The 13,066-nt window shown below is 51.5% G+C and overlaps 4 protein-coding genes across 4 annotated transcripts; 1 reads left to right on the forward strand and 3 right to left on the reverse strand.

The window, feature by feature from the left end:
• Nucleotides 1-7: 7 nt before the first annotated feature.
• Nucleotides 8-1,923, reverse strand: LOC9658032 (pto-interacting protein 1). The gene is made up of 8 exons (XM_024679343.1): nucleotides 1,811-1,923; nucleotides 1,554-1,676; nucleotides 1,247-1,494; nucleotides 1,069-1,195; nucleotides 741-1,014; nucleotides 559-691; nucleotides 405-491; nucleotides 8-341 (listed from the first exon to the last, which is right to left on the reverse strand). The coding sequence occupies exons 2-8, from the start codon at nucleotides 1,630-1,632 to the stop codon at nucleotides 222-224; spliced, it is 1,068 nt and encodes a 355-aa protein (XP_024535111.1). The 5' UTR covers nucleotides 1,633-1,676; nucleotides 1,811-1,923; the 3' UTR covers nucleotides 8-221.
• A 76-nt stretch (nucleotides 1,924-1,999) lies between these two features.
• On the reverse strand, nucleotides 2,000-3,433 carry LOC112347836 (GDSL esterase/lipase At1g06990-like). Its single transcript, XM_024679342.1, has 5 exons — nucleotides 3,161-3,433; nucleotides 2,959-3,086; nucleotides 2,665-2,901; nucleotides 2,314-2,587; nucleotides 2,000-2,254 (listed from the first exon to the last, which is right to left on the reverse strand). Exons 1-5 carry the CDS (start codon nucleotides 3,426-3,428, stop codon nucleotides 2,073-2,075), a joined length of 1,089 nt encoding a protein of 362 aa, XP_024535110.1. The 5' UTR covers nucleotides 3,429-3,433; the 3' UTR covers nucleotides 2,000-2,072.
• Nucleotides 3,434-5,680: 2,247 nt separating this feature from the next.
• On the forward strand, nucleotides 5,681-8,554 carry LOC9658033 (serine/threonine-protein kinase D6PKL2). The gene is made up of 2 exons (XM_002974163.2): nucleotides 5,681-7,002; nucleotides 7,085-8,554. The coding sequence occupies exons 1-2, from the start codon at nucleotides 6,269-6,271 to the stop codon at nucleotides 8,028-8,030; spliced, it is 1,680 nt and encodes a 559-aa protein (XP_002974209.2). The 5' UTR covers nucleotides 5,681-6,268; the 3' UTR covers nucleotides 8,031-8,554.
• Nucleotides 8,555-8,691: 137 nt separating this feature from the next.
• On the reverse strand, nucleotides 8,692-12,931 carry LOC9657383. The gene has a single exon (XM_024679219.1). The coding sequence runs from the start codon at nucleotides 12,928-12,930 to the stop codon at nucleotides 8,821-8,823; it is 4,110 nt and encodes a 1,369-aa protein (XP_024534987.1). The 5' UTR covers nucleotide 12,931; the 3' UTR covers nucleotides 8,692-8,820.
• Nucleotides 12,932-13,066: the final 135 nt, after the last annotated feature.

Here is a 13,066-nt window from a genome sequence, read left to right on the forward strand (position 1 = left end):
GAGTAAATCCAGAAACCAAAACCACCTCGCTATTCATTTTCTTTTCAGCTGCTACAATGTAGAAAACATGGAAGATACAGGATCAGTTGGGAAAACCAAACTTCACCGAGGATAAAAGAGCCGCGCCATCAAATGCATCGTCGTACGTATGCTTACAAAATGATAACCAAGGGCCTACCTATGAACAAGACAGCGATGGTAAGCACTCGAAAATAAATAATTTACTCCGCTGCCGGGGCGGCTCGGGCCGTGAGCAAAGGTTGGAGCGCTTTCACCACGATGCCCATGTTTGGCCTAAAGTCCGCTTCGTATTGCACGCACAGAGCGGCAACAGCGGCCATCTATGCAAAGAAGAAAAGCGCGTGTCAAACTACTTGGGAGGAAAGAAAAAGAAGCAAACTTACCTTGGCAACTGCCTTTGCAGGGTACTCTCCTTTCAGCTTTGGATCCACACATTGCTTGACTTTGTCTTCGCTAAGTCTGGGTGTGGCCTGCGATCGGGAGCAAAAAACGCATTTAAGTACCAGGCACCGCCACTGAGCTTGACAGCCTACTTACCCACGTTACAAGGCTCTGCTGTCCACGAGGCATTGAGTGATCCACTGGCTTTCTCCCAGTGAGGAGCTCCAACAAAACCACGCCAAAGCTATAGACATCGCTCTTTTGTGTAAGCTGACCTGTCATCGCATATCTAAAGCCAAAAAGCGTTAGACGAAGAATCGAAAGTTATAACGGCTTACTCTGGAGCGTGGTAGCCGAAAGTTCCAAGTACACGAGTCGAGTGAAGCCGTGCGGCCGTGTCCGGAGCCTGGTTGGAAAGATTGAAGTCGGCTATCTTTGCTGTGTAGTCGTCGAACAGGAGAACATTACTGGACTTGATGTCACGGTGAATTAGTGGTGGAGAGACTTTTTCATGCAAATATTCGAGCCCTTTTGCAGCCCCTACCGCGATCTTCACACGCTGGGCCCAATCCAACACCGGACCGGGCAAAGCACCTTTAACACCTTTTCTCCCTGGTGGTACATAACCAGTAAGATTCGAACAACTTGAAAAGGCTCACAACGTACCATGGAGTATGTCATGCAAAGAGCCCATCGTTGCAAACTCATACGCCAAAACACGGAGTGGCCCGTCAACACAGTATCCAATGAGCTCAACAACGTTCTCATTTTTTAGTCTCGACACCATGGAAACCTGAAGCACCACGCGAATGGATAAAACAGTAGAACGCTTGAAAATCCCTACCTGAGCAAGGAACTCCTGATCAGGCTGTGAATTCTGGTCGAGCTTCTTTATCGCAGCTTGACCACTTCGCAACTCCGCAAGGTAAACTCGACCATAGGATCCCTCGCCGATAAGTGACTTGGGACCAAAATTCTCGGTGGCTTCTTTCAGCTCGTCAATGCCAAGCATTGGAACAGCGATCGGTTGGACTCTGGCAGCTTGTCCAGCTCTATTTGCTCCTTCATTTGCTTTAGCACCACCAGGGTTGCCTGGAAACCAAGCAAAGAACAGTTGTTTTTTTCCCACTGGAAAGGATAAAAGAACTTACCATTTGTCACAGTGGTGAACGGAGCATCCGATGGCTTCGTGATATCATTGCCGGCGCAAGACGAGAAAACGCATCCCATTGCTTCGCTACACCTCGCCCCAGATCAAAATATTTACCCTACACCTGGAAGAATCGCCAGCGCCCGGGTCAAGCCAGCACAATTCCGCTCAATTCCTCACTCCCAGCTCCAGCAGCGGCACCATTGCCGCGCGCTCCTGACCTAAACACCGCAAACACCAGATCTCTCGCTCACTTACCTGGAGAAATCTCCCCGGGATCGCGGCCGAGCTGCCGCGAGCATCCATGCACTGGGAGGCACTGATCGAAGCCCCGTCCAGGGCGCGCCGCTGGAGACGCGCAAGAGAAAGATTCAAGAAACAACAGTGTGAATATGCTATATAGGCGAATATGCCACCAGACATTCCGCGTTCTAGACGCCGTCAATGTGGACCAAACGAGAGCATTAATTATTCCGTCAAGTAGCAAAACATTATATATTCCGTCTAGTAACAAAATCTACTAGCTCGAGAGCGATGGGAACAATCTATTGGCTAATAGCGAGATGAGCTTTCCTCCTGGATGGATCGCATCGAAGAATATGTATTTGGAGCGATCAAAGCACAGTCCAAAGTAGCTCTGGCAGCCATCGCCAATCTCCGTGGTGCCACTCCCACAACAGCCACGATCCACGGTGGTATATCCTGGGAAAATAAGGGAATCTATATTATATACGAAGACAATGGTTAAAACTATAGCTCACCGTATGTGGCCGGATTGCTTATGGCGTCCCGGGTGATGTTGAAAGCATCGTAGTTGTAGTAGTAGCGGAAGCCGGAGAGGCTCGCGGAGAGATTCCTGAGCATATTCTCCACGGCCACGTCGAACGCGTAGACGATACCGTTGGTCGTCTCGTTGCACATCGATCGACACGTAGCGTTGTACGGGCCACACATGAGTGTAAGCGTGATGGGCGTGCATCCCAGCGGTCCAATTGCGGACACGATGAATCTCCGGCATCCAATGCTGTAGATGTCCTGGAAATAATTACCAAGTATTAGTAGATTTTAATATTAATAATATTAGTATTGTTAATATTTTTAATTATTATTACCTGGATACGAGTGGAGAGTGTGTTGACGAGCAAGGTTCTAAAATCGGCATCGCTGAGGCTTGCGGTGGTGCTGTCCATGCTTTTGTATGAAAAATCATTGGATCCAATGCTTATGAGGCAGAAGGCATTCCGAATTCGCGAAGCCGCAGCAGTGGCACCTTCCACGGCTTGTAGTCTCTGAGTGACATTTCGAAACCACTCGACTTGGACGCTGAAGGTGTATGGAGTTTGCAATACCTTGGGGAAAAGGAGCCATATCAACAACATTCTTACAAGAATCATAAGAGTTCTTACAAGGTTGCTGGAGAGCTTATCGATGATTGCAGCTCCCCCGGATGCGAAGTTAACACCTTGAGTGAGATTCATTCCATTTGCAGATGGATGGAGAAACGGAAAAGCTCTAGCAACACCAATGTATTGCGCTGCATCGATCAACAACAACCATTACCAAATATTAGCTCACTTTCGTCAACTCTAAAGATTATAGAGGGTGTACCAATAAGATCGGGGAGGACTAATGCATTGGAGAAGCGGCCAGTGGGAGCTTGATTATCGTAATCACATCCATATGGAGTGTGATTTGCTCTTGCGATCGAGAAGTATGTGTTGAGATAGTTGTTGTTTCCTGCATCCACTGTTGAATCTCCAAAGCAGAAAACCGCTGTTGCATTTGTACTGTTTCCCAGTTGGGCCGTTGCTGCGGTGCCAAGGAGCAAGAGCAGCAATGGGATGAAGACGATCACTAAGCTTACAAACTTTGCCATCTTGTTCTAAAATCAAATTATGCGATGAGTAAACTTTGTTTGATCTAGATGATAGTTTTTGTGCAGCATTACTGCCCCTTTTATTTAATAAGAATCGAAATTTCTCTGCAATTTACAACTTCTCGTAATCGTATTGGATCTGGACTAGATAGAGATTCCAAACTTTTCCTACCACCTTTTTGCAGCATCAAATCCACTGACGCGCTAAACCAGCCAGTAGAGTGAAGAGATCCCAGATCTAATTCACTTTATAAGTCGGTGTTCCTGGATTGTTCCTCGAAAACTCTCAAGGCTTGGAGTCTTCCCATGATATTATATAAGTTTTAAAGTCCATATATATTATATGACAGCACTGGGGATGGCTGACGATCCCACGAACCACGAAGTCGTATTGGTCGTGAGCTCGAATCCACTCTCGAGAGCCCCTTGAAACTAGCGAGTGATATTTCGATATGATCATCCCTATCCATAGGCCGGGCACTGGCCGGCTTGGCATTCCAAATCCAACAAACAATGTCAACACCAAACGATCTGGAGAGAGCAGCAGCAGCAGCGATTGCGATCAAGATCAAGCCTTGTAAATGTCCGACCGTGGCTGACACTTAAGTACATGCAACATGGACGGAGAGAAATAAAATACAAAGAGAGCAAAGATCGCTGTCCGTTGGTTGAATGGTTTGTGTCTTTAGAGTAGTGTCTTGGCTTGAGAAAAATAATAGAAAAGTAAAAAATGTATAAAATCCAAAATAAAATAGAAATAAATTAGAGGCGCACATACGCACAATACAAAAGCCAGTCCAAAGTTCGAAACCGATGCCCAAATCTCCTTACACACATAAATGGCCACTCTGGTTCCAGCTCACACCCACATATGGCCATGGCCCATACCCGTCTGACACGTGTTTGTCAGCGCCTGGTGCCACCTGTCGGGTGTGTCCTTAGCAGAGGGTCCCCGGCAACGCCAGCATCTCCTTTTCGCATGTCCTTAAGGCATATGCCTTGGGCCCCTTTGGCATTCTCTCTTCTTTAGTAGAATATCTTGGGCCCTGACCGGTATGGGCGACGTACGGCGCAGAGGACGCCGTACAGAGAAGATTCCAAGCACATGTTTGTTGCAAGTTGGATAATGCCACCTTTTTCTTTTGGTCTGTTTGGGTGGTAGTGTGGTCACTGGTAATGTCGTGGTGTCTAGTGGCTGTATTCCTTGTGAGTGATCACTCACTCCCACCACAAACAATATATATAGTCTATTAGACCATAATCAGTACAAAAAATAAATAAATAATAATAAGCTTGTTATTATTGTTAAAATAAATTAAAATTTATAGATATAAAGGTAACTATCCACATTAACACGTGAATCCAGCACGAAAGTGAAAGCCAACAACGAGAACAATAGTAATATTCCCAATTTAGCGACTCTGTCTGTTGTCTTCACTTGGGAGATTATATTATAAGAGTTGTTCTAGCGGATGCGCGCGAGTCATAAGTGAGTTGGATCTTGGATCAATCAGCGTCAGAGATAAGAAAAATTCGCTGCCTTGAATGATCAATCAAAAGGGAGATGAATGGAAATGAAAAGCCCCTTTGGATTCCTGTAAAGTTGGGGATCTCTCAGCGTCGCAACAAGGAGATCTATGCTGTATTAGACCGCCAAACTTTATAGAATAGCATAAACAAGGACGTGTAATGCTGGGCGTCCACGTCCCCAAACAGGGCATTTGTCGTCCAGGCGCCACACATTGGATCGCCGGGCATTTGGATTGTAATGCCAAAACAATGCGGGGATTTCACATTATAGTACGCAAACCATGCACGAACAGTGGAAGCTATTGTGGTGGCCAGAGACAATATGAATTTCTCTAGTGCGATTACGGAGACCCTATTTTGGATTGTGTCAAAATCTCTTTGTCGCTCGAGACGCAGCAAAGACAAGTGGGGGGTGGTGCAACGCATCATATAGGGCTTTTAGGGCTGGGCATTCCGTCCCGGAATGTGGGATGGGCGTTCCGGATTCTGGGGGTGAAAACCAGGGAAAAAGGAGGGAGCGTTACCAACCAGTAACGTTTTTAGGTACCACACTCCTGCGCCACGATAACATGAAAACATTTTTAACCCTTTTTATAAAACTTGCGGTTTAAACGCGTGCGGCATATTCCGCACAAGCCACGCCGGAATCCTTCTTTTGCCGTATGCAAATGATGAAGCCACTGGATGGGCCATGGCCGAGACCACATCTGTACGGTCCCGGCTCCTCTGAGAGAGCAAAGAGAGCGCTAGGTCATTCTTCCTGTGTTTGTAGCGTTCTAGCCGAGGATCCAAAGCGCCTCTTTCTCAGTTTCTCCGCCGCGCTAGCGTGTGCTTGCCAAGATCTGTGCCGGGAAGGGGGCGGTGGGGCAAATTTCGTGGCAGATCTCTGCGGAATTCGAGCGGCGCGCCTCGGCTTTTCCATGGCGCAACAATTTCTTCGAGGAAATCCGGATCCACAGGCAAGCTGCTACTGGTCTTCCCTGCATTCTCCATAGCGCGGTCTGCCCGAGCTCCAACCAGCGCCATCACTGTTGCATCGGGCGGAGTAAAGATTGGCGCCCGCGCGGCCGAAATATTTCTTTTTCCCTCTCTCGATTTCTTGCCTAGCGCGGCGCTCGAGGAAGCAACACAATGCATGCTAGGTCCCAGGCGGCAGCAGCAGCGCACTCCTCTTTCTCGAAGCTGGAAACATCAGGTCTTGTCGCTGCCGGGGAGCCCTTGGCAGGATTTCTCGGCCTCTAGGCACGGCAATTCCAGGTAGCTCTCGCTCTGATCTAGATTTCTGGGTTCCTGGGCCTTGTAGCGCTAGAATGGGGACTCTGGACACGGCCAAGCAGCCAAACTGGGAGCACCAGGGCGACAGCAATAGCAGCACTAGCACTAGCACTAGCAGCAGCATAGACATGAGCGTCAAGACTAGTTTGAGTAGCAGCACAGTCACTGGGGGGAGCAGCAGCACCGATAACAGTGGCAAGATCAGCGATGGCACCAGCAGCGATGTCAAGTGTAGTGGTGGGAAGATCAGTGGTCGAGGAGGAGGAGGAGGAGGGGGCGCTCTCGCTGAGAGCGCCAAGAGCAGCCTTAGCCGGGGAAGCAATAGCAGCGATGTGAGCGACGAGAGTAGCTGTAGCAGCTTTAGCAGCAGCGCCAATAAGCCCCACAAGGCCAACGACAAGAGATGGGAGGCGATCCAGTCGGTGAGAATGCGGGATGGGAGCTTGGGTCTCAGCCACTTCCGGCTCTTGAAGAGGCTCGGGTGTGGAGATATCGGCAGCGTCTACTTGGCAGAGCTGCGGAGCACAAGCTGCCACTTTGCGATGAAGGTGATGGACAAAGCGTCGCTGGCGAGCCGGAAGAAGCTGCTCAGGGCCCAGACCGAGAAGGAGATCTTACAGTCGCTAGATCATCCCTTCCTCCCCACGCTCTACACCCATTTCGAGACGGACAAGTTCTCCTGCCTGGTGATGGAGTTTTGCATGGGTGGTGATCTTCACACACTGAGGCAGCGGCAACCGGGCAAGCATTTCACCGAGCAAGCTGCCAAGTGAGTCTTCTTCTCATCCGACTTTTTACTTCATAGTCTTCCTCTTATCGGACTTTGATTTCATACTCGTAAACTTTTTCAGGTTCTATGCGTCCGAGGTGCTCCTGTCGCTCGAGTACCTCCACATGTTGGGCGTCGTCTACAGAGATCTCAAGCCGGAGAATGTGCTCGTGAGAGAGGACGGGCACATCATGCTGTCCGACTTCGACTTGTCACTCCGGTGTGTCGTGAGCCCGACGCTGGTGAAGTCGTCCATGGATGGAGATAAACGGGGGCCGGCCTACTGCATACAACCGGCGTGCGTGCAGCCATCGTGCATCCAACCGGCATGCGTCGTGCAACCATCGTGCTTGCTCCCGCGGTTCCTCTCCAAGGCCAAGTCGAAGAAGAGCCGGAAGCCCAGGAACGACGTCGGCAACCAGGTGTCTCCACTCCCGGAGCTGGTCGCAGAGCCAACAGGAGCAAGGTCCATGTCCTTCGTCGGGACTCACGAGTACCTGGCCCCCGAGATCATCAAGGGCGAAGGCCACGGCAGTGCCGTGGACTGGTGGACGTTCGGCATCTTCCTCTACGAGCTCCTCCACGGCAAGACGCCGTTCAAAGGCTCGGGCAACCGGGCCACGCTCTTCAACGTGGTCGGCCAGCCGCTCAAGTTCCCGGAGACGTCCCACGTCAGCTTCGCGGCGAGGGACTTGATCCGCGGGCTGCTCGTCAAGGACCCGCAGCACCGGCTGGCGTCCAAGCGCGGCGCCACCGAGATCAAGCAGCACCCCTTCTTCGAAGGCGTCAACTGGGCTCTCATACGGTCGACTGTACCGCCGGAGATCCCCAAGCCGTTTGAGCCAGAGCCGGTGCTTCCGAGCAGGGTAGCACCACCGCCGCCACCTCCGCCGCCGCTGAGCTCTACTACCACGCAACACTCGCTGGAGAAGAGGCCGGTGACTCCGGCCAGTGCTCCTCCAGCGGTAACTCCTGTTGGTGGCGAGGCAAACGGGTCAGGCTCGTATCTGGACTTCGATTTCTTTTGAGCTTTTGGAGTGGGTAGTGGCTGAGCGAGCAGCAGCAGCAGCAGTGGCGGCAGTAGCACAGCAAATGTGTGGGTGTGGAGGGACTGGCGGATATCGACACGGGGCAGGACAAAAAGGAGCTACAGGGAAGGAAATGCGTTTCTTCTTTCGGTACTTACAAACCTTTCCAGCTATGGAGGACTGGAGGACAGTGAGAAGACGAAGAAGAAGGAGAAGAAGAAGAAGAAAGGAGAAGAAAACGAAAGGGGGAGAAGGAAGAACTTCACTGTCGGGGGATTGGAACAAATTTTCGACAAGCGATCTTCAACAGCAACAAAACAAAAGCAGCAGCAATTCAGAGGCCGGAGGACTTACCCAACAAGGAAAGCAGGGAAAGAACAAAACGGAGAGGAGAGAAAAACTCGAGATCAACAATTTCTGGGGAAGAATTGGAATTTGACAGGTGAGGAGAAGTAGTCACTGTAGCTATCCTTTGTGTTCTTTTAATACTAGCCACTCTTGTATTGAAATATTTCTCTTTTTTCTCTTCCGTGATCTTGGCAAGATCTTCTCGCAACTTAAAAGTTCTTAAGTTGTATGCTTTGTAAGTTCTTTGCTAAGTTATCACTTAAGTTCTATGTGGAATTGTAAGTTTTTCGCCTAACGTGATCTTCGCAAGATCTTCTCGCAAAGTAAAAGCTTTGTAAAGTCTTCGCACTTAAGTTCTATGAATTGTAAGTTCTTCGCTAACGTGATCTTCGCAAGATCTTCTCGCAAAATAAAAGCTTTGTAAGAAGTTATTCGCTCTAAGTTACCACTTGTATCCATACTCTGGCTCGTAAAAATCCTGTTCTTGCAGCTCTTTCTCTTTTTTGTCGTAGAAAAACTCCATCTCCTTCATGGCGTTGGATTTCACGTAGCTTCCCTGGCTCACCAGCGAGTAGTGAGACGAGGAGGAGCTCTTGTTCTTCAGAGCTCGCTGCCTCAGCTGGTAGTAATCGTCACGCTCGCCTTCCCAGCAATCGAGCTCCACCTTCGTCTTGCGTGGAACTATTCGATCGTCGTCACTGCGCGAGGGCCGAGCTTGCTGCTCTGGCTGATCCCAGCTCTCCTCCTCTCGCCACAGCTCGTCGTAGTCCTGTGCTCGATGATCGTCGCTACGTGTTTCCTGGCTTGGAGGATCATAAGAGTAGCGAGCTTCTCGGTGGAGCTGGCCTTGCGATCGCTGGTAGTCTCCAAAGATCTCACGCCGCTGGACATAGCCGTCCTCCACAAAGCCATTCCGATCGTCCGGCGGGAACTCCACGTCCGGCCACTCGCTGCTACTACTCTTCGTCCTCGACCACCTTGTTTCATCGCCACCTTGCCTCATCGATCGTCGACTGGAAGAAGAAGAAGAAGCGAGCTCCTCCATCTTGGATGAAAGTTGATCCAAACTCTTCTCGACTTCCCGACTTCTCTGGTTTGTCACTTGGATTCTTCCAGGCACGACCATCTTTTCTTCTTGACGAGCTCCTGTTGCATATGAGAGTTGCTCCATATGGGATGAAAGTTGATCCAAACTCTTCTCGAGTTGGATCTTTTCTCTCTGGCCTTGCGAATCTCTGGACTGGTTTTCTTGCCAAACTTCGTGCTGGCTTTTGCTCGTTCCTTGTTCTTCTTCCCGGGCTCTCCATCGCTCATCTTCCGGAGCTCCGCGTTGGTGTTCCTGGTTTGTCACTTGGATTCCTCCGGGCTCGACTCTACTTGCGACCATCCTTTCTTCTTCACGAGCTCCTGTTGCTTCCACCTTTGCATTCCCGGCCTCGGCATGTAAGACTCTACTTGCGACCATCTTCTCTTCTTGACGAGCTGCTATTGCTTCTTCCACCTTTGCATTCCCGGCCTCTGCGTTTAAGTTGGAGAGGATGAGATATGGAGAGCCACACCCCGGATCCAGCTCACTGTTCTTCTTTGCCGCTCGGTCTGCTCGCTCCTTATCGTTGTGCGTCTTGCAAGCCGAGAGCAGCGTCCTCCAGGCCCCAGCAACAGGCTGGAATGGCATGGTTTCAATTAGCTCCTCGGCCCTGTCCAGCTGCCCGGCTCGTCCCAGCAAGTCGATCAAGCACAAGTAGTGGTCCAGCTCTGGTACCACCTTGTAGTCCTCGAGCATCATCAAAAAGTACCACCGCGACTCCTCCACGAAGCCGAGGTGGCTACACGCCGAGAACAAGTGGAGGAACGGCACGGCCCCGGGGCTCAGGCCATTCGCCAGCATCTCCCGGAAGAGCTCCACGGCCTTCACGTCGAGATCGTTGCGCACGTATCCAGCGATCATCGCAGTCCACGCGACTTCGTCCTTGAAAATCATCTCCCGGAACAAGATCTCGGCGGTTTCCAGGCCTCCGCAGCTGGCGTACATGTCGAGCAGCGCGGTCGTGAGCACTGCATCGTCTTCCAGGCCACCGCTCTCCAGAAGTTCCTGGTGGAGGAGCTTGCCTTGCACTGGAGCTGGAATGCTCGAACACGCTGTGAGAGCGCTCGCGTAAGTCGATCTGTCCGCGTAGTAGCCTTCCAGATCCATGAGTCCAAACAGCCGCAGCGCCTCCCTTCCAAAACCCGACTTTGCGTATCCCAGGATCATCCAGTTCCAGCTCGCCCAGTTCTTCTCGCTCATCCTCTCAAACATCTCCCTCGCCTCGTCCAGCCTTCCAGCGTTGATGAGAGCTCCCAGCATGGTGTTGTGCGAGACGACGTTCTTGATCGGCATGGCCGCGAAGAGCCCCTGAGCATCGCCAAACTTCCCAGCGTTGGCGTACGCGGTGGTCATCGCCGTCCAAGTTACCACGTCCCGGTCGGGCATCCGATCGAAAACCACCTGAGCCTGATGAAGGTTCCCACACTTTGCGTACATGTCCACCAGCGCGGTGCCGATAGTCACGTCCACCTCCAGGCCATTCTCCACGAACAGCTCGTGGAAAGCTCTCGCCACCTTGAAGTTCTTGTACTCGGCACAGGCGTGGAGAACCGTCAAGGACGTAACTCTGTTCGGCTGGAGTCCCTCGAGAGCCATTTGGTAGTAGTAGCGTATCGCCTCCTTCCCCTGCCCGGCCTGGGAGTGAGCCGTGACCATGGCCGTCCAAGTAACTCGGTCCCGGAAAGGCATCTCCTCGAACAAGCTCTTGGTCTCCTTGAGCATGCCTTTGGACGCGAAGGCCGAGAGCATGGTGTTCCAAGTCACGGGATCCTTGTTTTCCATCTTGTCAAAGAGCTGCTTTGCGTCCTCCACATTGCCGCTGCGAGAGAGAGCTTGAAGCATCCCCGTCCAGGAGACGACGTTCTTGATCGGCATGCTCTCGAACAAATTCTTTGCCTCGTCCAGCATCCCCCGGTGAGCGTAGGCCGCGATCATGCTGTTCCACGAGACCACGCTCTTGTCTGGATTCGCGTCGAAGATCTGCCGAGCGCCTTGCACGAATCCGTTCTGGATGAACGCCGCTTGCATGATGTTCCACGAGAAGACGTTCTTCTCGTCCAGCATGTTGAAGACGCTGCGAGCCTCCTCGATCTTGCCGCAGTTTCCATACATCTGGATCAAGAGGTTGCCGAGGTAAGTGTGTCGATCGTAGAAGCCTTCGGCGAGTCGAGCGTGGATCTTCCTCCCTTCGGCCAAGTTCCTCGTCCTGGCACACTCTCGCAGCGCGTCTCCGAGCTCGAAAGTGTCGACGCACGCAGGCTGGCTGTAGAAGAGCTCGCGGCGGTGCTTGAGGCTCTCCACAGCTTTCATCTCTTCGAGCTTTTCTTTGCTTGCTGGATCGATGCTTCTGTACTCGCCACCACCGTCACGCTGCTCCAGACGACCTCTCGCGTTTGAGAGCTCTCGCCGGTAGCTGTCTCGTCGATCGCGCCCCCATGCCTTCCAGTCGTCCTCCTCGAGCTTAAACTCCTGCTTAACTCCCTCCCACTTTCGCCACCTTCTCTCGCTCTTTAGCTCGTCCTTGAATCTCTTGTTGGCTTCCGAGAGCTCCTCGAGCTTGTCACGAGCAGCCTTGTCGCGGTCAGTCACTGCTTCCTTTTGGAGCCTCTGCACGGCAGTCTCATCGCCAGGAGGTTTTTCCGAGTCGGCAGTTTTTCCATCCCGCGGGTTCGATCTTCTCTCGGCACCCTTCTTCATGTTGATTCTCTCCACGGCATTCGTCACCGAGCTTCTTCTATTCCTCTTCTCTTCGAGCTTTCTCGAGCTCTCCTTCTCTTCCATCCTGTCGTTAAGTTTCTTCTGGAAATCCCGCCTACTGTGCTTCGAAGGAAACTCCTTTCTAGCATCTGCCAACTTCTTCTCGTGTACCTCGGACGAATTCACCTTTCCATCCGACTTCTCATCCGTCCTTCTCGAACCCCGACCACTTTCCTTGCTTGAAACGACCTTCATAGCATCAGAAACTTCTTTCTTGTCCAGGCCTTTCTTCTCGTCAGCAATGCTTCGTTTCTCCTCGCTAAGTTTGAAGCACTTGTACTCGCCAAGAATCGATACCGAGCTTTTCTTCTTCTCTCCAACCACAGCCTTCTTCTCGCTAAGAACTGGCTCCAAGCTTTTCTTCTCGCCAAGAGCACGTCCCAAGTTTTTCTTCTTATCATCCACTGGACATTCCTTCTCCTTGTCAACAACAAGCACAGGCTTCTTCCTATAATCAATCGCCTTCGCTGTTTCTCCTTGCTTCCTCGCGGCACCAGGCTTGGACCTCTCTTCCTTGCTTGGCGATGGCAATGCAGCAGCCCTGGCAGAAGCATCACTCTGCGCCTTCGCTTTGCCGATCGCCTTACCTCCATCATTCGCGAGATGCGCGCTGAGCGAATCCCACGACGTCCTCACGATCAAATGCAGGCACTCGCGACGCCTCCCAGCAGCGGCGCAGCGAAGCCCCCGCCCGGCGCTCAGTGCCATGGGCGAGGGCTAGGGTTTAAGAGCTAGGGCTTTGACTATGTTTAACTAATGTCGTCAACGGTAAAATTAATTGACTCTTTTTGACTTACCAGTCAAAAAGGCGCTTGCGCTACCGTGTTGAACGGGGAGCACGAGC

This window comes from Selaginella moellendorffii, unplaced genomic scaffold, assembly GCF_000143415.4.
Source record: "Selaginella moellendorffii unplaced genomic scaffold, v1.0 SELMOscaffold_24, whole genome shotgun sequence".
Taxonomy (NCBI): domain Eukaryota; kingdom Viridiplantae; phylum Streptophyta; class Lycopodiopsida; order Selaginellales; family Selaginellaceae; genus Selaginella; species Selaginella moellendorffii.

Coding starts and splice junctions, on each gene's coding strand:
- LOC9658032 (XM_024679343.1), bottom strand. CDS start 1,632: ATGGGATGCGTTTTCTCGTCTTGCGCCGGCAATGATATCACGAAGCCA. Junction 1,015..1,068: donor TTTGCATGACATACTCCATG/GTACGTTGTGAG, acceptor ATGTACCACCAG/GGAGAAAAGGTGTTAAAGGT. Junction 342..404: donor CTGCAAAGGCAGTTGCCAAG/GTAAGTTTGCTT, acceptor TTCTTTGCATAG/ATGGCCGCTGTTGCCGCTCT.
- LOC112347836 (XM_024679342.1), bottom strand. CDS start 3,428: ATGGCAAAGTTTGTAAGCTTAGTGATCGTCTTCATCCCATTGCTGCTC. Junction 2,902..2,958: donor ATAAGCTCTCCAGCAACCTT/GTAAGAACTCTT, acceptor CTTTTCCCCAAG/GTATTGCAAACTCCATACAC. Junction 2,588..2,664: donor CACTCTCCACTCGTATCCAG/GTAATAATAATT, acceptor AATTATTTCCAG/GACATCTACAGCATTGGATG.
- LOC9658033 (XM_002974163.2), top strand. CDS start 6,269: ATGGGGACTCTGGACACGGCCAAGCAGCCAAACTGGGAGCACCAGGGC. Junction 7,003..7,084: donor TTCACCGAGCAAGCTGCCAA/GTGAGTCTTCTT, acceptor AAACTTTTTCAG/GTTCTATGCGTCCGAGGTGC.
- LOC9657383 (XM_024679219.1), bottom strand. CDS start 12,930: ATGGCACTGAGCGCCGGGCGGGGGCTTCGCTGCGCCGCTGCTGGGAGG.